The following is a 26,373-nucleotide window of genomic DNA, read 5'->3' as shown; positions in this document are numbered from 1 at the left end:
AGGTCTCAACAAAGCATCTTTTTCTGACTGCGTTTTTGAAAGCAGCAACTGTGTCTGCCAACAGCGCTCCACGTCGTGCCGTTAGTTCTTTTTTTTTGTTGTTTTCCTATTACCAGTTGCAGCAGTGCTGGAACACAGTGTCCATATTTCTGTAATCCAAGCTCAGAAGGCTCAGCATCAACAGCAGCGGTGTTATGCTAACCCAGTAGATAGTTTTCACTTCTCCATCTTGTGTTTCTTTCCCTTTTCATCCCCGTCCTTCCTCCTGACCTTTGCGGAGGACTCTGCAAGTGCTTCGCTTCAGATATCAAGATGCTGAATAATCAGACTTCACTCTGCATGAGAGGAAAACAAAGAGCTTCATCTGAAAGGAGTAGAGCTATTTTGCGCCGGGGTTTCACGTCCCTGTCAGTTGATTTTAGCTGCCGAGGCTCAGTTCCTATGAGTAAAAAAAAAAAAAAAAAAATACAAATCTGCCCGTTCTTTGTTCACACTCTACGGTTGCAATATCCACTTCCAACATTTCCCTTTGCAAAAAAACCTACAGCCAGTAAACCAAATCTGGTTGCTAATCCTGAGGCTGAAATCACTGCCAGACAGTTTAGTAGGTGTGTGTGTGTGTGTGTGTGTGTGTGTGTGTGTGTGTGTGTGTGTGTGCGTGTGTGTGTGTGTGTGTGTGTGTGTGTGTGTGTGTGTGTGCGTGTGCGTGCGCGCGCTCTGAAGTGGATGCACATGGGGTCTGAGCAGTGAAAAGAGGAAATCAGGGAGTGAGGTGGTCACTCACCATGGTTACTGTCCCTCCTTTCTGAACTGTAATTTTCCATCCTCCAGCTCTGCTGAGAGGAGCCTTTTCTCTGCCCCGACGCTCATTATGAACGAAATTCACACAAATTGCATCCTCTACTTTATTATTCCCTTCATTGGGGTCTGCGAGTTTTTGGCTTCGCCTCTGTAGTTTTGCTCCTTTATGAGCGCAGATGTGAGCAGAGATGAGCGAGCTTTCATGCCTGATATTGCTCCCGCAGAGCTTAAAAAAATACTTCAAAGACGGCGACGACGGAGCGACTTTTTATTCTCTAATTGAAAATAAGAAATGTGCATGTCATTTGTGACATCCCGTGTTTCATCCAATGGGCCTGTTAAACGAAGGCCGGTAGTTGAGCTGCCTTTAAAAGCTCCTATTTCAAAGCTGTATCCTCCTACCTGCGTTTATCGGAATAAAGCAGCTGTAACGCTAAACACGGCGCAAAACTTAAAGAAGGCAATCCAAACCCTTTTTGGTGATGTGTATGATAGATTATCCCTTCCTGGTGTTTTTCCTTCCGGTTTTTGTTCATGTAGGAAATGCTGAATTGTTGGGTTTATGTTTCCGTGGTAAAGTTCTGTCATAAAGACTTTAGTGCTGTGAAATTACCTATCTTGCGTTTTTGGTGATAAATAAACAGAATTTAATTGAATTAAATTGTCGATTTTGGTAACAAAGTGGATGAGCGTGTTCACGTGGTCATTAATCATTTCCTGGTTATTTCCTGCTTTAGAGAAACCTGGAGGATGTCGCAGGTTAAACATCTGTTTTCTGCTGAATTGAGGCTGAAATGTGAGAAATCCTTGAGGCACATCTGCATACAGACGACCAGAAATCTGAGCAAAACATAACCCGATCACATACAACACGTTCCAACAACAATCAATATGTATGCACATCTATTGTTTCTGCCTGAGGTAGTTCAAATTGATTGGAAGGTGTTTTTGAAAAGCACACACATGTACAAGGTACCTTCTGAGACATCGGAGGATCAATACGGACATTTTAAAGTTTGTCAAAATGGCACATGAAGAAGAATATGATGGCAATGGAAGCATTGTGATTTGGGGAGATTTGTAAATGATAATCAGAGGTTTCTAAGACTTAAGATTGTCTACAGATTTGTCTTTCAGCACGAGAACGACTGAAAAACCAGATAGCACCGGACAAAGGCCCGAAGGTTTTGGGAGTAGCCCAGCCAATAGGAGGAGCGCTTGAGACAAAGTGGCAACCAACTGTGACGTCACCCATTGGTTCATGGACTACCATAATGACTTGTGGAAAAAAATGTATTGATGGAAGTTGACACTTTTTAAATGGGAGTCTATTGGGGTCAGAGGCTTTTTGGAGCCAGCCCCTGGTGGCCCTCAGTGGTATTGCACTTAAAAGCACTTCTGCATTTGCTTCACTTCCGGGAGACTACGTCCATTTTTATGTACAATCAATGGCTAGAAATTAGAACGAAAAGCCGGTAGAGATCAACCAAAGAGGTCTTTAAGATACTGTCGTCCCCAGTTTTGCTTCTGAAACAGCTAATCAGTTCACAAAACATGTGTTAAATCATTAAATCCATGACATTAATCCCTTTTGTTTGTCTTCTGCCTTTCAGGCCACGTGGCCTTTGAAAGTCAACAACAAACCACCGTGTCCCGCGCTCACCCCCATCCGTCTCTGTCCCGCCTTGTCCTCTCAACCTCTGAAGTCATTAATTGACAATGAGGTTTAAAATGGTAGTCCTTGTTCAGACTTTTCAATAAACGGTGCCAGAAAGTAGACACCTAGGCCATTATGCTCGTGTAAACGATAAGCCCGCTGTCACAATGGGAGACGCTTTTTCTCTGGAGACGCTCCAGCGTGTCACAGGAGCAACAAATACTTCGTTGGCCCACGCTGACGCTCCATACATCCAATAATTTGGCGGTAAAATAAAAAAAATACATAAATTTCATATATTTGTACATCAAAGGTGACTAAAGTCAGCACCTGTGTTTTTTTGTTTCATCTCATCTTTACATTTGTTTTGTCTACTTCGTTCTTTGATGGACTCCTTTCATTAACATGACTAAACAAGCACCTGACCTCATTTATAATGGAGACTATCGCGCTCAGTATTCAACGTATTCAGTTTATTCTTTGAAACCGATAGTTCTATGGAAACTGACATGATGAGTGAGATGTGGATGAAAAATGAAGGCTCTTAACGGGCCTTTTTTTAAATTAGTAGTTAGTGGCAAACTGTGAAGATGCACAAATAATAATGAAGCATCATTTCCAGGATTCTCTCAGCAGTAGAGCTGTTGATGAATATGTTTGTCGCCCATTTTGGGGATAATAATGAGCATCTTTCCTCTTCAAACCTGCATATTCGTTGTTATGATGCCTTTTAATGAGGTAATCGTTAGTGCTGTGCTTCCAATGAAGGTCCATACTAAACGCTAAGATTCCTTGGCAGAGAGAATTCTTTATTATTAATTACACAATACTGTCTTGAGCTCATATCGTGCCGTACATTTTCTGTATATTCAAGCGATCTACTATAAGTGGTTTGCCTAGTCTTCATCACGATTGTAAAGAAACTTCAATCTTATCGTATTTGACTTTCTGTGCTCCGGCCCTCACTTCATGTCATTCAATCCGTCCAAGAAGGAAATCAAACCAGGTCTGAAGTTTCATATATCGTTTCCTCCCTGCAGAGATTTGGGTCTTCACCACATCTCTAATAATTAATACTCATGTCCAGCATCACTTTGTGGATGTGGGCACTGTGGTTGAGTGGAGAGCGCCAACGTTTAGCTCAGCTAAATCTAGGGCAACAGTCCTCTCATTAATATGGATTTGTCCGTCTGCCCCGTGTAATTTAATGATGACAGCTGATATGGCAGCGGTGGTGTAGACTGACGTCAGGCGCGGCTCGCTGTCAGAGTGCCGTGCTGCCTGCGAAAAACCCTCTGCGGCATTCTCTGCTTAGCTGCAGTTCGTCTGCACGTCTGATAGCAGAAAGAAGGAGTGATTAAGCTTCGCCGTGTGGCAGCTGAGATACGCGCCATCCATCCTGCAGCAGCCCTCTGGGCTCCTGATGGATCGGCAGATTGATAGGCAGATAGAAAACAGACGTGGCGTTGAAAACTTACGCCGTCGCCAAGGTCAAAAACGTATTTCACTCTCGGCGTCTAAGTGCACAGAGGGATTACCGAACAGGTCCACTGGACACTCCCGGGCCCGCTGGCCAAAGTGTCTGTTCGACGTCACAGTTACAAAGAGACACAGAACGACTACAAAAAGACAGAACTACTACACAGAACAACAGAAATACTACAAAGAGATTGAAAACGGCTACAAAGAGCTGCAGCGGTGTCATTTGTGGTTGTTTTTGGCCACTTTCACTTTTGCTCCCATCAGGGACCTTCTGTCTCATAATTCAATGTTGAATGTTTCTGTATTTCCAAGGAAAAAGGACAATAAGTAGTTCATTTTAAAAAGCTGTGTTTTGAAGAAAAAAAAATCAAGTGAAGCTGAAAGAATCTCAGCTCGACTTGAAACTTTTCAAATGTGAGGATTTTCTGCCTTTATCCATTTTCGTAATTGTACATAAATAATCGTTGACATTTTTTTTTAATGTTTTTTCCATTCGATGGACAAAAGAAGCCATCGGGGAAGTCGCCTTGAGGAAATGATTGGGATTTTTCACTTGTGTCATTTTCTAGACTTTCCCAGACTAAACAATTAATACATTAATACAAATCAATAAGAACAGTCAGTAATGACGATAATACGTAATTGATTTGTACCCCTATAATTAACTACTTGCAATTCGAGAGTGTTCAGTGTTGCCTTCAGGTAGAGAAAGTCATTTGTAGTTTTGTGTGGTTGGCTCAGCTAACTGTAATAAGCGGCACAGAAGTACTTTCGGGCGCTGCGGGCTGAAGTGTAAAGAGATGACAAAATGACTCACTGTTTGGAGATTTAAGCACACGAATGCAAATATTCAACTTGTGTTATGATGCTCCCGTTGTACCAGTCAGGACTTCTTCTCCGCAGGGGAAGACATTTTTAGAGTAATTATAGCACCATCACTTTCTCTATGTTGTGCCTATACGCGTCATTTTTGTAATTGAAACTCATACGAGCACGGGAGGTAAACATCCCTTTTCCTCAACCTCCCTAGAATAAAAACTAATATTGCATCGCGGGCCCCGTGGTGTGCTTGTGTGCTGTTTATGCTGCGGTTTTGAATGCGCATTGAAAACGGTCACAGTTTTATTAACGCTGCAGTATAGAAGATATTTATGAATTACGTTCCCCCGATATGTGCTGACACAATCTCTTCAGTGTGATCGCCGCGGGGGGACGGATTTTTTTATCCTCGGTAACTACACGCCACTGCGTGTTTATTGGCTAATTAGGCTTTCAGTTCACGAGTGTGGGGAAATTAGTGTAATTATAAAAGAACAAGTGTTTATTACATAAAAAAAAAAAAGACATCATGGAAATTTTCCGGCCACGTTCCAAAATGTTAGGGAGTAAAAGATAACGTGTTGAAATGGAAAAAAAAATATTCATAACAAATGTGAACAAAACCCCACCCCCCATTTAGCACGGTGATTGACATCTTAGAGCTTTTTTTCAGCTGTCGTACACCTCTGGCATCTCACGAAGAAAAGGCCCAAATTAAGGGTTGTTATTGTTGCCAAGGCAACCGGCACTGGGTAATTTTCTGTAATTTTCCAAGGGGGATGGCTCTCGACGGTGGACTCCGTATCGGGGTGTGTAAGCACACCGCAAGAAGACGCCTGTAAACACAAGGAGAAAGTCTCAAATCCTACATTTAACCCGGGAGGGCTCTGCTGCAGTAACACATGTTGTATAACGTCTAATATAAATCTTGGCACAGTCTGAGAAGATTAGGTACTTCATCGGAGGATAATTTGTGCATGTTTAATATTAACCCTGCTGAGTCATCGCCGCAGCGATTAAAACCCTGCACACACACACACACACACACACACACACACACACACACACAAAGAAGTACATTCCCTCCACCGGTATCTTTTATTACAATTTTTGTTTACCTCCCACCAAGCTGCCTCTGACAGATAAGCCTCTAAAGATCTCAGCATCCCCCTTTTTTTTTTTTTCTTCCTCACTGTGAAATCTTACGATCAATACGTTTTCACGCTCTTTTGTTTTCGCCACGTGAAAACGCTGCATACGCACGATGCCCCACATTTCCACACGGGTGAGCTGCAAGTGCTGACTCATGTTGAGCTTATCGGGGGCCATTGTCCGTCCCCCCCCCCCCCCCCCCCCCCCCCCCCCCCTCTTGTGTATGTTTCTGTCGCAGCTCTGCAATGGCGGCTCCGTGACGGATCTGGCCAAAGGCATGCTGAAGAGAGGCGACAGAATGGACGAACCCATTATTGCCTACATCTTGCACGAGGCCCTCATGGTGAGTCTGGCCGGTTTGTGCGGGGGGGAGGGAGGGGGAGGAGAGGAGGAGGGGCCACAACGGGTGTACTGTACAGTTCAATGGAACGACCCCCGCCCCCCGCCCCCGTCCCCCGTCCCCCCCGGATGAGCAGCCTCAATGAAAAGAGTTTAATCGGGGTAATTTTGCAGGCAGGTGGTCGTCAGGAAAAAGCAGTTAACCCCATTTTTAAAAATTTTTTTTTTTCACACAGGGTCTCCAACACCTGCACATCAACAAGACCATCCACCGCGACGTCAAAGGCAATAACATCCTTTTGACGACGCAAGGAGGGGTCAAACTGGTGGACTTTGGTATGTAATGTGTCTCTTTTTTACAAAAAAGACACGCTTGAACATGTTTTTGTTGTTGTTGTTTTGTTTTGTTTTTTTTAAACACAACACGACAAAAGATAGCACGATGATTATATTTTTCCACTACACCCCATCTTTTCCGTTTTACGTCAGACACCAGACAACATTTGTTGCCGTCCGCGCTGCTTTCCCTCATTTGCTTTTTATTTATTTTGTTTCTTAACCAAATGAGGCACTCCAAAGCAGCGCATCACAATTCCTGGACTCGAGGCTCACGATAAGCAAAGTGACTCCGACTACTTCCAGGAGATGACTCACCCCTAGTTTTTTTTTTTTTTTCTTCAGCTGCTGAAAAAAAAAACAGCTGCCTGTTTTCATTACAAATAAAAATCCCCCACTCTACTTGTGTGTAGGTTTGCATTTAGACTAGTAATTGCGGGCTTCTCTTAAAAGCCCTGTTTTTCTTCTTTTTTTTTGCTTAACCATGAAACGCAAAGTGCAAAGCTTTTACATAAGGAGGAGGAGAGGGCGGGGGGGGGGGGGAATTAATGGAGACACTTAATATTTGAATGTGAAGTGGATAATATTGGAGCAGGTCCACTCGTTGCCTCCAGGGCAGCTTCTTCCTCCTCACGCCGCTGCCATAAAGACTCTCAACGGCCCTTTTAAAAAAGCAACAACAACCTTTGTACCAGTTTTAAAGAAGGAAAAATTTGAGGTCCTTACAGATGAAGAAATTGACGAGAGATTTAAAGGCATAAATTGTAAGTGTCCCTATTAATGTGACGCGTCGGTTTGCCACGCAAGTCTGTCGTTACACTACTTTCATCGGAAATACTTCATCAGCTGGCGGAGTTTGTATCTGTCCTGTTGGATTGACACAATATCACAATATCTCATACGGTCATTCATGGTTCCCAGAGGATCACTCCCGTGGTCACCGTGTTGATCACATTGAGTGATATTTATTCAACTACCGGATGGTTGCCATGAAATTTGGTCACGTACGTGTGTCTCCCCCTCCAGATGAATTGTAAAAACGTGTCTGTTTCATCTTGTGCCACCGTCAAGTTAAACATCCAACCCGGCATCTCGTCAAAGTGGGTAACGCACCCGTCGGGCCGCTGCGGCGTCGCGTGTCGGTGTCACGTTTGATCGCGGTTACGGGTGACGCAGGAAAAACAAATACTGGGTTGGTTTTTCTCACAGATTTGAACCTCGCGTCTCCCGGATGAAAGTCCCCGTGTTCGATTCATCCGACCACCACCGACCCACCTCCCTCGGACATTTAGCAGTTTTGTGCTCCAATGACCCTCGACGTGAGCCTCGTTTACGACTTCCGTCGCGTGACCGCCTCCTGTCCCTCGCACGGTACGGCGGGTTGACCATTTAATCATCGAGGTTGGCGGGTTAGTGCCCTGGGTCTTCCTGTCCCACGTGCCAAAGTGTCCTCGGGCGAAAAACACCCGACCTCAGGTGGCCCCCAATGGCTGGCGAGCGCCTTGCGTGACAGCTCACCGGCATGAAAGTGAGAGGCAAATTGCGATAAAGCCTTGTAAAAGAGGAGACCATTTATTGACTTGCGTGCGTCCACTCCAGGCTCGAGATGAGGCAAAACGTGACCTTGACCATGTACCCTCTAGTGGTTTGAGGGGTGTATTACACCCTTTAGTGGGATGGACTGTATAATCTGTCCAATACTTTAACTTATGAGCAAATGCGTGGTTACTAATCATCCCCACACCCTCGGCTGTACTCGTTCGGCACAATTTTGTGCTTATTAGCAAATATTTTCTAAATTAAAATTATTATTCCTTGAAATTCCATGACACTGTTAGCGTTGTGATGAGCTGCCTTACGGAGCTGCTGGCTACGGCTTTAACCGCAGACGTCCTGAACCACATGAAAGTTTCGTTCACAGGTGGAACCTTTAGGCATGCAGACTCACATTTTGAATGCCAAAATTGGACTTCACTTTTCCCTGACACAAAGTAAAATGTCATGTCATTTTACCTGGAGCAAAAGTTGGCAGCAAGCAGAGCAGATCCTGTGTTATAATCTGACAGTGTGCATGAGCTGGAATCTTTTCCACCAAAAAAACGACTGCCGGTTTGTCGTTCTTCACACTGCTGACAGCAGGAATTTTGTGTCGGTGTCTGTGACGTCATAAAAAAAAAAAAATAATAATAACAAAAGGGAGCAGCAGTCTTAAGAAATAAGCCTGACGTGTGTAGAAAAAAAAACACAAAAAAAAACTTGCAGGGTGACGAAAGCACAGGAAAAAAAAAAAAATTGCATCCGATTTGAGCTTTCTCCGGCGCTACACGCTGACGTCACGCTCGGATTAACGGTTTTTTTTTTTCATGTGGGGTGGGGGGGCATGCTGCACGCCGCACTAAGCAGCTGAAGAGATAAAGCCCCCGCAGTGACTCATCACCAGCGGAGAAACGAAATAGCGAAGAGGTGGACCTCAAAAAAAAAAAAAAAAGAGCAGCGGAGGAATGAGCTCGTTCGCGGGTCTCTCATGAATATTCTAATTGACAGCGTTATCTCTGTGATGATTATTAAGTGTGGCCCACCGGGCGCCACTCCGGGCTAATGTAGTGGAAACAGAGGGGCTTTAATAGGGTGCTCTTTGTCTCACACTGGTACACCCAACATGTAAACCCGAGCAGACGGGGGTTGTTGTTGTGGGATTTTCTCCGCCTCCACGTTTCTTGGTGTGTTTTTTTTTTTTTACGGCTGCAAAACATGTAAAACTGCAGGTTTTGCCGACGTCTCGTGGTTTTTTTTGGTGGTTTTGTCGTGAGTCCGTCCTCGTACGTGTGTGTGTGTGTGTCTTATATCCACCCTCCTGCACAGGACTGTAATCCCTTCCCGATGGTTGCCACAGAACCGTTTTTTTTCCCCCTCTGCACTGCTCATCTTGGTGTTTTCTCTCCACCAAGGCGGCATCAGTGTACCTTGGTGTCGCACCAACACGACAATTAAATGGGTGCACGGAGTCGGCCTTTAAAAAAAAACACGCAGTCGCCGACATGATTGGAAATCCATTTGTGTTTTTGTTGGGTTCTTGTTTCCAGATAAGAACACGTTTTTTTTTTTTTTTCCTCCCATCTGTTGGTACATTTTCTCCAAATTGCTTCTTCCTTTCCTCAAAGCTTTTTTTTTTTTTTTTTTTTTTTTTTTTTGCTGCTGCAGGAAATCAGCTGATTTAAGTTGTGTGCTTTCAGACTCTCATAAGAACATGAAGTACAGGACAAAGAGACCCCGCCGTGCAGCAGCACATCACCTTTTGTTTGTCCCTCGCTTGCTTTTTGTCTCCGGGCTTGCTGCTTTTGTCCTGGTCGCTTGCTCTTGATGCGGCCGGCTGATTTTTGGGCTGAGCACTCCCCTCCCCATGCCCCCTACTCCCCCCGCTATCTCCAGTAACACTGATTTGACTGGAGTGGACCGAAGTCACGATTGTGGGTCAGCATGTTCCTTGTCAGTCTTTTTACCGCACATTAACACACACATTAGGACACATTCTCTCTCTCTCTCTCTCTCTCTCTCTCTCTCTCTCTCTCTCTCTCTCTCTCTCTCTCTCTCTCTCTCTCTGCCCCCCCGTTTCTGCTGAATTGATTTGCCTCTGACGTGACCACTTTCAACATGACTCGGCCCGCTGCAGCAGAAGCTGATAAATCACCCGGATGCATGTTGTTCTGAGAAGGAGGGGAGGAAAACCGTCCCCGGCTGCCAAAGCCTGTTTACAAGAGAGCTGTATTCAAATGTTGTTCTTGAAATGCCACGACAAAATCCCTCGCAGTCACAGGAGAATTTGTAAGTCAAAGCAAACTATCATTTAGAAGGAAAAAAAACAACATGCTGCTCTGTATGTTTTCTTCTATTTTTTTTTCTGCTCGTCACTATGGTGACAGCTCTATCAGCTCCGTGTCAGCTGAGCAGCATCTTGCAGTTTACTGTCCTCTGTTTCCCCCTTATTTAAAAAAAAAAAATTGTTTTCACAGATCATCACTTTTTACCAGCCAGTCTCTTCTCTGTGCAAAATAAATAAAAAAAACAACATTTATTGTTGAATATGACTGAAGTGTGCGTTCCTCTTCCCTGCAGGTGTTTCGGCCCAGCTGACAAATACCCGTCTGAGGAGGAACACCTCTGTGGGGACTCCCTTCTGGATGGCTCCAGAGGTACAGTAAAAAAAATAATAAAAAAAATAAGCGGCCTGTAAATGCTCCTCTCTTTCCACTACATTAGCCTGGAGCAGCTCCCAGTGGGCCACAGTTAATAATCACTAAAAGAGATAACACTGTCAGACACAATGTGCGTGGAAAAATAATGGAGTGGGCAGCCCGGCGTCGTTCGTCTCCCGTCTAATCACGGCATTAACAGTACATATGGTCTCTATACACAGATGGTTACATTAAGAACATCATTTTATAGCTGTCAAGGTGTCCTTTGCTTCTTCTTTTTTATGTCCTCTAACTTGGACTCTCACTCGGAGGCACGAAAGCAGCGTGTGGTTCCTGCGTGTGGTTTCATATCTCTGACTAGTTTCCACAAGAATTACGCAGCTGATGATTTCGAAACACAGATTTAATGCCGATGTTTAACACCAGCGCAGGAAGTAGCGCCGCCTTTATGTGGCGAGCGGGAGAGCTGCTGTTGTCGGTGGCGGAGTACAGGTGCGATTTTTACGCCTCGAAGTGTGTTTACGGGTCTACTGCACATGTGAGAGAACGTTTTTATGAAGCCTTGTTTGTGCCTCCAGGTGGAACTGTGTGAAGTCTGATAAACGGCCTCCAGTGCGGTCACTCGCTGTGGGAATGAAAAAAAAAAAAAAAGGAGAGAGTTTCTCTGGTTCTTTTCAAACTGTCCACGATGAGTTTAGTGGAGGGTTTCTTGGGCGAGAGTTTACAAAAAATATTTGCCCGTGATTACAATGACTCAACGTAGCTGCAAAAACGTACCTATTTGCTTCATACCGAGGAAGTTAAGTAGATGCTGGAATAAAAAAAAATAGGGAGAGCAAACGCCTGACGAAGCTCAACTCAAATCGACCGTGCAGTGACGTGATTCGATGTGGAGGAGGTTCGGCCACTCGCCAACACGACTCAACTCAAATCAGATTTATTTATGTTGCACCTTTCACACGGCAAATGCACCCGAAAGGGCTCCACGGAGCAAAGTACAACGAAACCTAAAAGTAAAAACAAGAAGAAGCTCAAAAGATACGTCTTAAGTTTTCCTTTTAAAAATGTGCTGAGCAGCGGAGTCCCTCACATCCTCAGGGAGACTTTTCTCCAGACTCCTCGTGTGTTTTTAGTGGAGATCCTGGGAACCGCCAGGAGGCCGTCAGCGGAGGTTCTGAGACATCTGTGAGGCAGATGTCTTAAAAACAAGTCTAAAACCTGACAGGTAGCCAGTGCAGTGACTTTAAGACGGGCGCAACGCCAAACCGTCTCAGCGATAACTTGAAGCGCCGAGTGTTCGACAACAAGTCGGAGCATGTCCGGGCCGCCAAAGCAGACACCTTTCATTTATATTTCAAAACCTCAACAAGCAGCGGCTTCCTTAACCCTAACCCGTTCGCACACCTAACCTCAGCACCGATCTCCCGATTAGATCGCTGGAGTCATCGGCAGCCTCTGCAGGGATGAGATGGGCAAACGTATGCGGCACGGCTACACTCTGTGACCTCTGCACTGTTTTTAACCCCCCCCACCCCACCCGCCCCCCTACCCCCCCCCCCCCCCCCCATCCCCACCCCACCGATCGGCCTCGAATATTCACCATGTCAGACTAAAGTGGACCGTTTTACATGAGGTTTGCATGCTGTGCAAATGTAGCATTAGAGTAAATGCTTCATGACGTGATTCCACAAGGACATCAATAACATTTGTTTAAGTTGTCCATCATTTATACTGGCAGAAAGAGGGATGCTGGGTTGGACTCGGCAGATGAGAAAGTCTTCTGGATGTCAGGATTGATCTACGCTATTATTATTACAAGGATAACTATTTTTTTTTTTTGTGCTTTTTTTGAGAGTCTCATCCTTGATAGTTTGGATAGTTTATTTTAAACTAAAGGTTTGGCTTCGTAACTTCTGGGGTAAGTTGCGTCGTATCTGCTCCACGTTATGCATTTTGATTTCCTTTTGTTTTGGATAAGAGTTGTGCGATGCTGCCGACATGCCGACTGATGATTTAAGTGTTCGTATTTTCCACTTTTAGGGAAACATTTTCATATCTTAAAGTGAATGGGGTTTTCCTCCCGAGGACTGACTTAACAGTGATTTTGTGTGTGTGTGTGTGTGTGTGTGTGTGTGTGTGTGTGTGTGTGTGTGTGTGTGTGTGTTCCTTATGTGTATTAGATTTGAAAAAAAATATCTGGTTTTGTTGAGTGTAAGTGTGTACAATCTGTTTGTCTTGTTGGTGTGCATAAATTCACGTCTGTTGAGAGCCGGGAATATAAATGATATTATGTCAAACATTTAATCTACAATAATGTGTGTGTGTGTGTGTGTGTGTGTGTGTGTGTGTGTGTGTGTGTGTGTGTGTGTGTGTGTTTGTGTGGGCTTGCGGGTGTCGTGTATGTACGCATGACTCCCACTGGGATGGTTTGTATTGTTGATTGGGTTCCATGTTGCCCTCAGGACAGTGATGATGGACATTATGTGTGTGTGTGTGTGTGTGTGTGTGTGTGTGTGTGTGTGTGTGTGTGTGTGTGTGTGTGTGTGTGTGTGTGTGTGTGTGTGCGTGCGCGCGCTGTATTTCTCGCAGCCATAATGACGCTGAGATTGTCTTTTGTGTTTATTCGTGTTGCGCTCTCTATAAGGTTTCTTTGGAAATTGTACAGCTTTATAATTGCTGTGTTACACGTTTGTTTTGTGTATAATGCGCGCGAGGGTCAACAAAGATCATCCAGAAATACTGTCTTGGGCTGAAACGTTCTCACACTGTTGAGGCTGAGGGGTTTGTGTTTCGACCTTCTTGTCATGATTTCGTCGTCTGTCGCGTCCCTGCAGGTCATCGCGTGCGAGCAGCAGCTGGACTCGACCTACGACGCCCGTTGTGACGTCTGGTCGCTGGGCATCACCGCCATAGAGCTGGGAGACGGAGACCCGCCCCTCTCTGAGCTCCACCCGATGAGAGCCCTCTTTAAAATACCCAGGTGAGCCTGCCGTCGTTCAGAAGGACGAGTTTTTGTAATTGGACCCAGCTTCTGTCGAGACTTTTTCTGCTGCTCTGGAGGAATACTTTGAACCTCGGCGTCTTGTTGCGAGGTGAGAGCGCCAGCCGGTCAGACACTGTGCTGTCATGATTGCATTTGTTTTTTTGTTTGTTTTTAAATCAGTCGCTTATATTTTGCTTTTAGATTCTGTCAGAAAATACAAGTTTTGAACTTTAAAAAAAAAAAGAAAAAAAAAGTTTGTTGTCGACACATGAGATTGGTTCACAAGTACTGGTGATGACTTTGAATTAACTTGTATTTCAGTGAACTGCAGAATTTTCGATATGCAAGCCTATATTATGCATTCACCTATATCTATAAATATATATTTTTGATGATTACCTCAACAGACTTGTCAGAATCCACCTGGAATATGAAACAAAGTTGAGCGACAAACAAATGATAAATCTCTGATGCCACATGACTTGTACTGACTCTATAGGCTATAATTTGATGTTCAAGCTCATTAAGCGACGCGATATCACACAAAAGCATATAATACACCCATCAGTCCACTAGAGGGTACGGCGTCAGGGTCACGTTTTGCCTTTGCCTCGACGTGAAAAGAAAAGATTTCGGTTTAAGAACAAAGGACTGACGAGCGTATTACACACTTCGCTGTAATACCGCGTTGCATCGAGTTGTCCTTTATCTTTGCACAAAATTTTAACAATTGTGTCAGCTTTTAGGTATTTAACGCACGTTATCATTTTAAAGCGGAAACCATGCGGGCAAACAGACGACTCTCACGCCGCAGAGAGAAAAAAAAAACAGGATTATGTTTTATTCACTGCACTGACGCAGGCCGTCGTGATGTTGTTTTAGAGAGAGGGATGTAAAGGCAGGGTTAATGCATACTGCTTGCACTGCAATTCAGAAAAAAAAAAAGAAGAAAAAAAAAGCCTCTCCTGCTCCTCCAAAGCACCGTTCAGCTTCTCTATATATATACTGTCAGCAGACAAAGTACAGTCCTTTCATTTCAAATGGCTTTTTTTCTGCTCGCGGGGGCTTATCCGTAAAACACTCCCGTCCCCGGCGCCGATGACGCTCGTCCTGTGTGGGAGGCTGAGCGCGCAGCCACCCTCCTTTTTATTCTTTTTTTTTTTTTTTTTTTTTCTCTTCTCATCTGTTTGTATCGTGGGCTGAAGGTGAAAAGTAAATTGTTTATCGTCTTCTGATTCCAGCGTGAGTGAGAGAGAAAGAGCTGCATAAGCACTTACCGCCGCTGTCAAGCCAAATGGCCAGCACATTGTCCGTCACACACACACACACACACACGCAGACACACACACACACACACACACACACACACACACACACACACACACACACACACACACACACACACACACACAGAGACGTCGTAGCCGTCCTGTGTGTTGTCTCTGGGGGTCGTGCACCACCGGAGCCATCACACTGCTTTCTCCGAATCTTATGTGACTGCTGCAGCCAGAGCTCCAGGCTCGCTGTTCACACTCCTCACTTCCCTCCGCTCACTGCTCGTTCGTCAAAGCCGTCTTCGGGAAAAAAAATAAAAAAATAAATAAAAACGCTACGCCGAGGGCATCAATTCAAACCGCCCTCTGTTTTAGATGTTTTAGATTCGCAAAAAAGAAACAAAAGATCATCAACGCCAACCTTCGTTTTTTTTTTTTCTCCTTCTAATGTGTTCACTTTAATGATTTATCCATTAGTAGTGTGTTGTTTAAATCTTAGGACACATTTTACAGCACTCGCAACACGACCTTACGCGGCATATCGATCCAGTGCAAGGACAAGTCTGAAGGTCATTATCGTTTGGCTGAAACTTGTCCACCTTCAAGGCCGATTTGCGAGTGCAGGTCCTCGTTCTCCCGCAACATAGTCACAGAAATATTTAGGTTTAAAAACACACTTCTCTCCATTTAAAACTTACACTGGAAGTAGTTATATTTAATCTTGGAAACTGTCTCTGCTTGCGCCTCCTTTATTTTCTTATGTTCCAGTTCATGTTGAAACTTTGAAATCTGTTTCATTGGGTTGGCGTATTTTTTTTCAAGGTGCTGTTATTATTTCGTCCAATCCCCTAAAAATGGTGGAAGATATTTGTAATAAAATGTAATAAATTTTTTTTTTTAAAAACACTACAATTTAATCTCCGTGACACAGCATAAACACATATGTTTATTAGCAAAATTCTGGATAACATAGCCTTACTTTGTGCGAGTTTTGGACTCAGTTGTGGAAAAGGATTTAGCTTTTTCTATTTAACCATCCCAAAATCTGAAGCAAAGGTAGAGCACTTGTAGCTCGTTGATTTGTGTTAGCTAATTAACTATTAGTACGTCAGCTCGTTAGCGCCATTATTTGTGATTTGGTTTGAAGGATATTGAGTTTGTCAGTTAGCCGGTTTGATGGGATTTGATCAGGACGGTGGGATCAGTGTTGCCAGCTGGTAAAAAAAAAAACACAAAAAAAACAGGCCCTGTCAGAACCGAAAACCCGCCCAATCGTCATAAAGCTTAGACCAAGAAGGAAAGTAATTGGTGCTATCGCCTTCAGCCTGTTTTGTCAATACAATACGGTTTAACTCAAAATTGCGGGTACAGAGATGACAGCAGCTAAAAATAATACTCTAAATGTCAGTTATTGAAAGTCACATCGTCTCACTCACCGGATGTAAAATGCCGTTTCAGTCTGTGATTGGTTCGAGGTTTATTCAAACGAGGTCCGGCTTTACAACACATACCTTTCAGAACGTGGTCGAAACCAACATCAACTGTAAATTCATATGTTCATGATATTTTGGTGCTATGTGCATGAAACATAAGTCCACGTGAACAAGTCAGATATTCCTTCTTTTTATCTTTTTTTTTTTTTTAAATAGAAATACAGACATAGAGAGGAACAAGTATATAAACAGAAATCCAATCCCTGCTCAGAGCCTCAGACTCTGGAGCACGTAAGAGATTAAAAGTGCTTTCCTAATTATGCTCGTGTGTTAAACGTTAAGCTTTCCTCCTTTATTATGTGTAACAGAGAGGATTTTGAATTGGCCTCCAATACCGCACAAAGTGAATGTAGAGCAAATAACTTCAGCGAAACTGGGTTACAAACAGAATATAAACTTGTAATTAAAACACACTTGTACCCTCCAACTCTAAGTAGCTTTTTAATTCAAGGAGCTCATGTGTGACTCCAACCCTTCCTCCTCCACCTCCTCCTCATCTCTACTGGTCTCCTCGAGACCATGTTTGTCTCCCGGATAAGAAAATAAAACAAAAAATATTGGTTGCGTTGTGTTGATAAACAGGAGATGTACCTCCTCTCATTAGACAAAATTTATCGCTGTCAGATGTGGCGTGCCAAACCCCCCCCCCCCCCCCCCGCCCCTTCCCCCTCCTCCCCCCGCCTCCCCGGTGCATTAGCAGGCAGCATTGACTTCTCCACCAGGTGCCACTAACCCCCTTGTAAAAAGGTACTTAAAGCAGGACGAGGAATTATAGCAATTTAGCTCAGTTGTTGCGCTGCTGAGAGGCCTGAAGTTTCGCCTCCTTGAGAGGATTTTTGTTTTTTCAGGGTGAAACTGTAAGCTTTTAAGAAGATCCAGTTTTATATAAATATATATATATGTACTATCTAATGTTACTGACTGTTGTTTTTTTATGTCAGGAAATTAGCTCCATCAATACCACCCAACTGCTCAGGTGGCGGGTCGTTAGTTATTGCCTCACGCCACCACAGAAATGCCTCCGAATGTCTCCGATGATGAATCGCTTCCAGCGGTTAGGATTTCCGCTCCATCTTTCCACTCGGCGCCTCGGAGGGAAGCAGGGTGGGGGGTGGGGGGGGGTGGCTTTTTGTTCTCCGCACCCGTCGGCGTAAATCCCATCTCATCTTATCTTTCCATTTATCTTTTTTTTTTTTTATAATTTTCTTGCTTTGACAGAAACCCCCCGCCCACTCTCCACCAGCCCGAGCTCTGGTCAGACAACTGTAACGACTTCATCTGCAAGTGAGTGTGGCTGCTCCTGTGTGTTTGCTCTTATGAATATTTACACCGATTTGCAACCAGATGCATTGAATATAAATTTGAGGAAAAACTCCACCTCCTCCAACCCCTACCTTTGTTTTTGTTGTTTTTTTTTGCCTCCTCCACACCACAGATGTCTGATTAAGGATTTCGAGCTGCGACCGAATGTGCTCGACCTGCTGCAGCATGTGTTCATCAAGCAGATTGTTGCCAGGGAGAGAATCCTGCAGAAACAATTGATCGAACTCATTGATCTCAACCAACAAATGGGAGTGATCGAAAAAACAAGGTATCGTCCCAGCGGCGTTTGCGTGCATGCTTCCGCCCCGATACGTAGCCCTGTTTGTTTAGCGATACTCACCGTGAAGTGTTTTGATAAGATTTCTGAAAAAAAAAAAAAAACGTAAAAAGTCTCACACCCTCCCTGTCACTGGGTTTTAAATGCTCGGCTGCAGCTTAGCTTTTAGCAGGCAGCGTAATCCAAATTACCCTCCTTCGCTGGATGTTTTACAAGCCCCTGACAACCTCGCACAAAACGGCGAGCTCCCGTCCTGCACCGGCGTCACTCGCGGTCGCAGGCCGCAGCACCGCGTTGTCACATGAGTCGCTAATAATGTCGGCCCGGGAAAGTGTGTGTTTGCCCGAGACGGTCGTGAACAAACATGTTAATCCTATTTCTGTCATTTAAGCCATCACGGAAAGACAGACAGAGGCACAGGCAGTAATGACAGGTAACGAATGACCTTTATGCAACAGTAGGACCTTATTTAGTCCAGTCGGAGCTCTTGTTGTAGGTGTGGTCCCAAATGTGTTTCCCTTCAACTACACGGACTGATTGTTTACCTGCTGCCCCTCCCCCCTCGCCCGTGCTATGTTGTTATGTCTCACTGTATGAGCTATTTTGTTGTCACTGTTTGCCCTATAGTCTTACATTAATATAATGTGTTATGTTTTGATGCCTTTAGAGAGAGAATAATGGATTTTTTTTTTTTTTTTTTTGTGGCAGTAAACGATTCAGATACTACCCACAAAGTTCAGAGGTCATGTCAGTTGGGTCAGACGGGTCTTTTTATTCAACATTAACGCTGCACAGTATTGTATTTTCTTTTATCTGGTTGAAGCTTTGATTGTGTTCACGTTGTTTAAAGTGAACACCACTTTCACAAATATCAGCACTGTGCTTGCCCGTCGTAGTGCTCACTGCATACTGAATTTAAATTGAGATGACTTCTGCAGTATCGTTGTGTACGTGACGCCGATTGCTCCGTAAGACACCCGGTTGTGCCTCCTGTGAAATTCCAGGCATGAACGTATCCACACTAAAAAAGGAAGCCACATGAAGACACAGACGGACTCAGACGAGGTGGACGACCTCGCTACCCTCGAAGTTATGGACGAGGTAAAGACGTTGTTTCAAGAATCATAATTCATATACCCATTACATATTTTTAGTGAAGACTTTGAAGGAATTTCATCTATAAATCGGGTTCTTCAACTGGTTCTTCAACACGAAGTTGAAGCCACGACAGTCGACGATGCTTCAAATACGGATGTCGCTGTAAAGACGATACGTTACAGACGCGTATTTAACCCGACAACACAAGATCTGTCCAATCAGCACAGTTTCAAAGTGGACGTGAGTGTGTCACCAATTCAGTATCTGACCAAACGTCTCACCAAATATGAAATATGGTCACGGTCTCCACTTCCGATCCTGAGTTATGGCGTTGAATAACAAAAAAAAACAACTTGTTTTTGCAGAAAATTATGATGTCGCAGTAACGTTGACCTTCGACCTTTCAAGATAGAAAATATCATCACGTCATCATTTGATCTGATCACACGTTCCAGTGCACGATTAGCAAATTAATCCTTTCAGTTACGGCCACAAATGTGTTTTTTCTTTAAAGGGCACGGTGACCTTTGACCTTTTAGACCACCAGAATTCGAATCGGTTCATCCTTTGAGTCCGAGTGAACGTTTGTGCCAAATTTGAAGACGCTGCCTCAAAGGCGTTCTTAAAATGTGGGCGTCCATGTGAAGGGATGGACGGACGACCTGGAAACAAAACGCCCTGAGGCCAACTCAACTGTCGCCGTGGAAACGTCGTCACGGCAGACAAAGACAGACAAACATATTGTGGAGGAACATGTCTTTACAAGACTCTGTTATATTTAGTAAAGAATACTTGTTATTTTGAGATTAGATGTTAATTTTTTTATCTTTACATGACATTTAAATAAGATGAGCATTACTTGTTTTTTTAAATAACCACACATGTACATAACCAATACATTTATTGGTTGTTAAAAAAAAAAAAAAATCATTTAAGTAGCTAAAATCAATTTTCATGCAGACGTGATAAAAAGTCGCCCTTTTTCATCCTCGAATCCTTTTTAGCTCGTCAATCACAATCAATCGGAGCTGCATAATTACATATTCATCATATATATTGTGATCCCGGTTAAACACGAGCATGTTCCAGGGCCTGTCACGTGTTTTCCCTTCATTTAGCGTCATCTTCCCACGTTGGTCTGTGAGCAGTGAAGAAACCAAAAACAAAACACGGCGGCATCTTTCACAGAAATAACTTTCAGAGTAATTCATCAAACGTGAGCGCTGCATTGACGTATTGGGGGATACGAGCAGCTTCTTGTCGCCGGCGGATATTTCCAGCCGTCCTTCAAGCTGAGACGTGTGCCGGTACGAGGGAGGCAGTGCCGCCCTGCTGCTCGCTGCTGTACCCGAACCCGAACCCGAACCTGGCAGCGAGCAGACACCAGAATCAATCACAGTGTTACTCAAACTAAAACATTAACACAACTGACGTCGCAGACGTCGGGGACACGAACTCAGTTTTTGTCGACGATTTTTTTTTTTCTGCCGTTATCTCGTAATCATCTCAGTATTTATTCGACATCATCGTGGTTGTTGTTGTTTTATTTTCCAGAATACGGTGACGGAGCAGCTTCAGAGTCGTTATGCAAGAGATCAGATTTACACGTATGTGGGAGACATCCTCATCGCGGTCAATCCTTTCCATAAGATGGAGATTTACACGCCTCAGGTCAGTGGAGATTATTTTTATTTTTGTGTGTGTGTGTGTGTGTGTGTGTGTGTGTGTGTGTGTGTGTGTTTTCCTTCTCCGGCGTTCGGTCAATAATGCACCGAATGTATCGTGGCGTATCTCATTAGTGCACTTCTTCAGTCTGCTGCATCCCATTTGGCCTCATCTCCTCACACACACACACACACACACACACACACACTACACACACACACACAAACACACACACACACACACACACACACACACCGCCCCTGTTTTTCAGCCTCTTGCACACTTCGCTGACTTTATTTTTCTCTCAATTATCAGGTTTTTCGCCTGAAGTTTGTCCCCTTTTTTTTTTCTCCATTCATCTCCTCTCAAAACAGACAAAGGGCAAAAAAAAAAAATACCTTCAATTTTGTTTTCTTCAACGTTATATCTACTTTTTATGGTATCCGTTACATTCTCTTAGATGTCTTTAAATAAGTCTTTTTGTTGACTCCCTCTCTTTCACAGCACACCAAGATGTACATAGGAGCCAAGCGCACGTGCAACCTGCCACACATCTTCGCTGTGGCCGACATCGCCTACCAGTCCATGGTGTCCTACAACACCGATCAGGTGATTGTGCACCTTGCAGCATCAGTTTTTTTTGTTTTTTTTGTTTTGTTTTTAAATCCCCCATGAGCAACACTCATGCTGCAAAAACAGAAAAAACTATCACACGGCTTCAAGCACGGAAAATGTTACAAATAGCACAGAGAACAACGTACATGTTTCCAGAGGGCACTAAAAAAAAGTGACGGACCACGAGCTGGAACAAGCTTATCGCTGCGTGAGTTATAACAAACGTGACTTTATGAGTCACCATGGCAACGACAAGTGTGTCCCAACCATGTCCATCCCTATTTATGCTCTATTGAAACATGTCTGTCCTGGTTTTGGTTGTTTGTTTGTTTTTTTATCTATTTGCAGCAATTTTTTTTTTTCATGACAAACAGGTGAAGATTTGAATTTGAAGCATTATTAGACCTATTTTGATCACATTATCAAAGCTTTTATTGTGTACACGACACGAGTTGGGACTTCTAAATACTTTTTAATGTGACTTCCTGTGTGTGCAGTGTGTTGTGATCAGTGGGGAAAGCGGTGCAGGAAAAACAGAGGGCGCTCATCTGTTGGTGCAGCAGCTCACAGTTCTGGGGAAGGTGAGTCGTAAAAGGGTCCGTGAACGCAACATTTCAGCGATTGTTTGCTTTCCGTTATTCTTTTTGTTTGAAGGCTCCTTTTCTGCGACGGTTGTCTGTATAATGATAAAAGTAAGAAAAAAAAACACCAATTTAGAATCAAATCAAACATTAAAATCAGAACATAAGTGAACCAAATTTTGCTAATAAAAACTGTTACCGGTTGGAAATCCAAACTCTATAATCACTATATCTCATTTTTATGGAAACATTTCAACTGCAAAGTGACAGTTTTGATTTGTTTTGATAATTCGATATCTCAAACGAACTCTCTGGCCAATCTCAGAGTCCCGATGATGAGATTGTTGATGCTCCAGCTGGTGCCAGTCACGATTTGCACCTCGGCTGAAAATAAAATTTCAATTCGCTTTTTTTTGTTGCATTTTTATGAGTGCATAATAAGAATTGGAAGTGTCACTCGGCAGAAATGCGTCATTACTTGACAAAAGCAGGACAGTTTTACTCCCCGGTTGCTCAGCTGTCATGATGTCTCCTTCAGGCCAATAATCGGACACTCCAGGAGAAGATCCTGCTGGTCAACAACCTGGTGGAGGCGTTTGGAAACGCCTGCACCGTCATCAACGACAACTCCAGCCGCTTTGGCAAGTACCTGGAGATGAAGTTCACCCACGACGGAACGGTGGTCGGAGCGCAGATATCCGAGTACCTGCTGGAGAAGTCCCGAGTCATCCACCAGGCCATGTGAGAATCACTTCCTTCTTCCTGTCTTTTTTTTATTTATTTTTTTACCTTCATTTGGCGATGACACTCGTGGAAGATTCAAATCACGTCTTTCTGGAAATAACATCGCAGCGAAGGTTATGTTTCCGCCCGCCGGCCAGGGATCAGCGTGTAATAGACTGTCTGTCTCTGTTTTTTTTGTTGTTGTTTTTTTTCTTTTACATCTGCTTCTCCGTTTGAAACTGGTGGCATTTGCCATCAACCCGCACTTGAGTCAGTCCACCTCGTCCTCTTATCGTGAGTCCGGGGAGAGAACCGGGTCAAGCGGCGGGGCTAGCTTATTTCCTGTTTGAGCAGAGATTGTGGTCTCGCCAGTGTCCTCAGTGGAACTTCAAAGGCGGCCTCGAGTGTTTCATTAGAAAAACAGACACACGGGTCGGAGAGGGTTTGATTTGGCTGTAAGCAATACGTGCAGCTCGGCTTTTCTTCAGCCTGTTACTGAATCCAGATTTTGGAGGGATGGAAAACAAGCCGAATCTGCATGTTTTCATCTATCAGAGTAGATTGAACTCATTATGTCCAATTCTGATTCCAATTCAATGGATTCTCAATCAAAAATTTTGAGACGCAATAAAGATGAATACAAAAAAAAAAAAAAAAAAAAAAAAAAAAAAATGCAATCAAGGAAAAGGTTGAGAGCAATTTTCTTGCGTTGCAATCAAAACTCAAATTTGTAATTAAAAGATATATGAACTGAGAATGAAATGATTTTAAATCAGCGTAGTTTTTCTTTAACGGCTAATCAGGACAACAGCGTGTACTGTCTGTCTGCCTTTTTACATGTTGTCGTCTGTTATCGTCTTACATTGGCGAACAAAAGCAACACGGCACGCGATTAGACGACGTGTGTGACCGTTGAGATTCGAGTTTCAGAGCTGCGTCTGTGTGTTTCCACAGAGGAGAGAGGAACTTCCACATCTTCTACTACATCTACGCCGGTCTGGCTGACAGGAAGAAACTCGCCCACTACAAGCTCTCCGACAGCAAAACACCGAAGTAGGTTTGACATTCCCGAGCCCTTCTCCTAAACACTGTTATTTTCCTTCTCGCAGCGCCGACTCCCCTACTTCCCCGAGACACCCCCCCCCCCCCCCCCCCCACCTCACCCCATGGCCCTGACCCTCTGCCTCTCCTCCTTTTCGTTCTGCAGGTATCTGTGTAACGAGCACATTAAACTGGGGCCTGACATCGTGAGCAACACCTTCTACAAGGAGCAGTTTGATGCAGTGGAGCAGTGTTTCAAAGTCATTGGATTCACCCTGGAGGTACAAACTACTGCATTAATTACTGGGCGGAAAAAAAAAAAAAAAAAAAAAGCGAAAGGGAGGGCTTGCCCACGAGGTTTGACAGCATAACCTTGATCCCAACTGTTCACACAGAAAAGCTCAAACACACACACACACACACTCTCGCAAATACATGAAAGTCGGAATCAAAAAAAGTAACGTGTAAATAAGCGGTGACTTCTCCGACGTGGGCGACGTTGGCGCGGAAACTCGAGCCCACGCGGCTCCTCGGCTCCTCCGCACGGCCCGCGACGGAGCGTGAAGCTACGGGCGCACGTAGGCAGTCGGCTGTTGGCATCGCGGAGGCTAATGAGGCTCAAAGAACTGATTGCTCCTGGGATCGGCACGTCAATAGCACTTATCCTGTAATCACTTGGCAGTGCCGCGGGAACGGCCTCCTACTCCGCGCGTACTCCTCGTCTCGCGTGAAATCGCCGAGTGTGCGCGACGATGATCCATGAAGCGGTTTTATCTCCTTTCGACGCGTGGTGGCCGCCCACTGGGGAGAGTTATTCACGCGCGTGTCGGCCCTGCAAATAATAATTAATAAATAGTTAAATCAGGCTGACCCAGTGATTGACGGCTCATTTTTGGGGGGGAAATCATACCTTATTTTCTTGATGCTTTTAAGCTCGACGACCGCATTGTGACATTTCAATCTATCCATGAATTTAAGGGTTTCAGTAAAAGGTGCTATTTCCTTTGTTCATTTAGCTACAGAGGCAAGTACTGCTGATTTTATTGTAGAAAACGATAATAGACTTCTGTGTTGCAGTTTTTGAATAGGATTAGAAAAACACTAGTAAACCAGCGTCGTGCCACAGGGTTGATTCCTCGGTACAAATTATTGATTTTTACTACAAACTACTGAAATCATCTGCACAGATTTTTGAAAAATACCAGAGTTCCCGTAAATTAATTGATTAAAATAGATTTTAAGACATGCCGTATGTTATTTTCCATCACAGTAACCATCCTCTGGAGGTTTCTACAGACTTTTTTTTTTTTTTTTTTTTTATGCAGGAGCTGGGAAGTGTTTACAGCACCTTGGCCGCCATCCTCAACTCTGGCGATATCGAGTTCTCTGCGGTCGCCACGGAGCACCAAACGGACAAAAGCAACATCTCCAACATTTCTGTCCTGGAGAACGGTGAGACAACGGACAGAGAGAGAGAGAGAGATGGGGAGAGGGACGGTGTACGATGACCTAAAACCAAACTATGACTGTGCTGCACCTCCACTCCTCCCCCGTCCCTCTTCTGCTTTTCATCACCAGCTCTGCAGAGATGTACAGTATAAAAGAAAAAAATATCACCAGACTTGTATTTGCAGGAGAGAGAAAGGTTCATATTGTGCTTTTCTAAATTTAAACACCTGCTCTTGACTAGTAATTTGCAGTTCAATGGCGTCCAGATGAGGTTTGTTAGTCCGACGCGACGGATGGATGTTCAGAATGAGGACAGTCGAGGCTGCAACATTTGCCACACCTCACGCGTGTGACTCAACTTCTTACCCCTTCCCCTCATCTCGCGTCCTCCCAGTGGCGTCTCTGCTGCGTATCCGCTCAGACGAGCTGCAGGAGGCCCTGACGTCTCACTGCGTGGTGGCGCGGGGGGAGACGATCGTCAGGACCAACACGGTGGACAAAGCGGTGGAGGTGAGGGACGCCATGGGCAAAGCTCTCTACGGCCGCCTCTTCAGCTGGATCGTCAACCGAATCAACGCGCTGCTGCGGCCTGACAGCAACCCAGGGTGAGATCAGGGGCGGGGAGTGTGATGGAGTGTGATGGGGTGTGTGTGTGTGTGTGTGTGTGTGTGTGTGTGTGTGTGTGTGTGTGTGTGATGTGTGATGTGTGCGTGTGTCACAAATGAGGTCACCTCACAAAGTTTCTACTTTTGTGTAAAAGCTTCACACAACTGGATTTCATTTCCAACTTTTTGAACACGGTTGATTTAAATCCAGATAAACATAAAGAGAATAAATATTGTTTTTAGAGGCCGACCGACCGACATCGGCATAACACAGATATTTACAGTTATTTACATACACGTTATGAAGAACATAATGCAGAAAAAGAAGTTTGGGGTAAAGTAGAGTTAGTTTAGTGATAGTTATTTTTGTATTTTTTTTTTTGTTGATTTATTGTTATTTCTAAATATTCCACTCAAAACATCACAGTGACACAAGATGAAAGATCAGGGCAGTTATTACGATTTAT

General features: G+C 44.1%; 1 protein-coding gene across 2 annotated transcripts in view; it reads left to right on the top strand.

Annotated features, from left to right (window-relative positions):
• Positions 1–26,373, top strand: part of myo3a (myosin IIIA) — a 55,616-nt gene that overhangs the window by 12,349 nt on the left and 16,894 nt on the right. Inside the window, exons 4-19 of one of the 2 annotated variants that reach the window (XM_069159724.1) lie at positions 6,150–6,254; positions 6,487–6,586; positions 10,700–10,776; positions 13,614–13,759; positions 17,748–17,813; positions 17,965–18,120; positions 18,521–18,562; positions 19,134–19,230; positions 20,782–20,898; positions 21,397–21,501; positions 22,005–22,088; positions 22,627–22,829; positions 23,766–23,864; positions 24,019–24,133; positions 25,178–25,304; positions 25,696–25,906. In XM_069159724.1, the coding sequence (XP_069015825.1) occupies positions 6,150–6,254; positions 6,487–6,586; positions 10,700–10,776; positions 13,614–13,759; positions 17,748–17,813; positions 17,965–18,120; positions 18,521–18,562; positions 19,134–19,230; positions 20,782–20,898; positions 21,397–21,501; positions 22,005–22,088; positions 22,627–22,829; positions 23,766–23,864; positions 24,019–24,133; positions 25,178–25,304; positions 25,696–25,906 (1,850 nt within the window). The remainder of the gene's footprint in view (positions 1–6,149; positions 6,255–6,486; positions 6,587–10,699; positions 10,777–13,613; positions 13,760–17,747; positions 17,814–17,964; positions 18,121–18,520; positions 18,563–19,133; positions 19,231–20,781; positions 20,899–21,396; positions 21,502–22,004; positions 22,089–22,626; positions 22,830–23,765; positions 23,865–24,018; positions 24,134–25,177; positions 25,305–25,695; positions 25,907–26,373) is intronic. The other variant, XM_069159723.1, reaches the window with a different exon arrangement.

The sequence above is a fragment of the Embiotoca jacksoni genome, unplaced genomic scaffold, assembly GCF_022577435.1.
Source record: "Embiotoca jacksoni isolate LCO1_2020_lvr unplaced genomic scaffold, fEmbJac1.0.p SCAF_25, whole genome shotgun sequence".
Classification (NCBI taxonomy): Eukaryota; Metazoa; Chordata; class Actinopteri; family Embiotocidae; genus Embiotoca; species Embiotoca jacksoni.
This window is presented reverse-complemented; position numbering and strand designations above follow the sequence as displayed.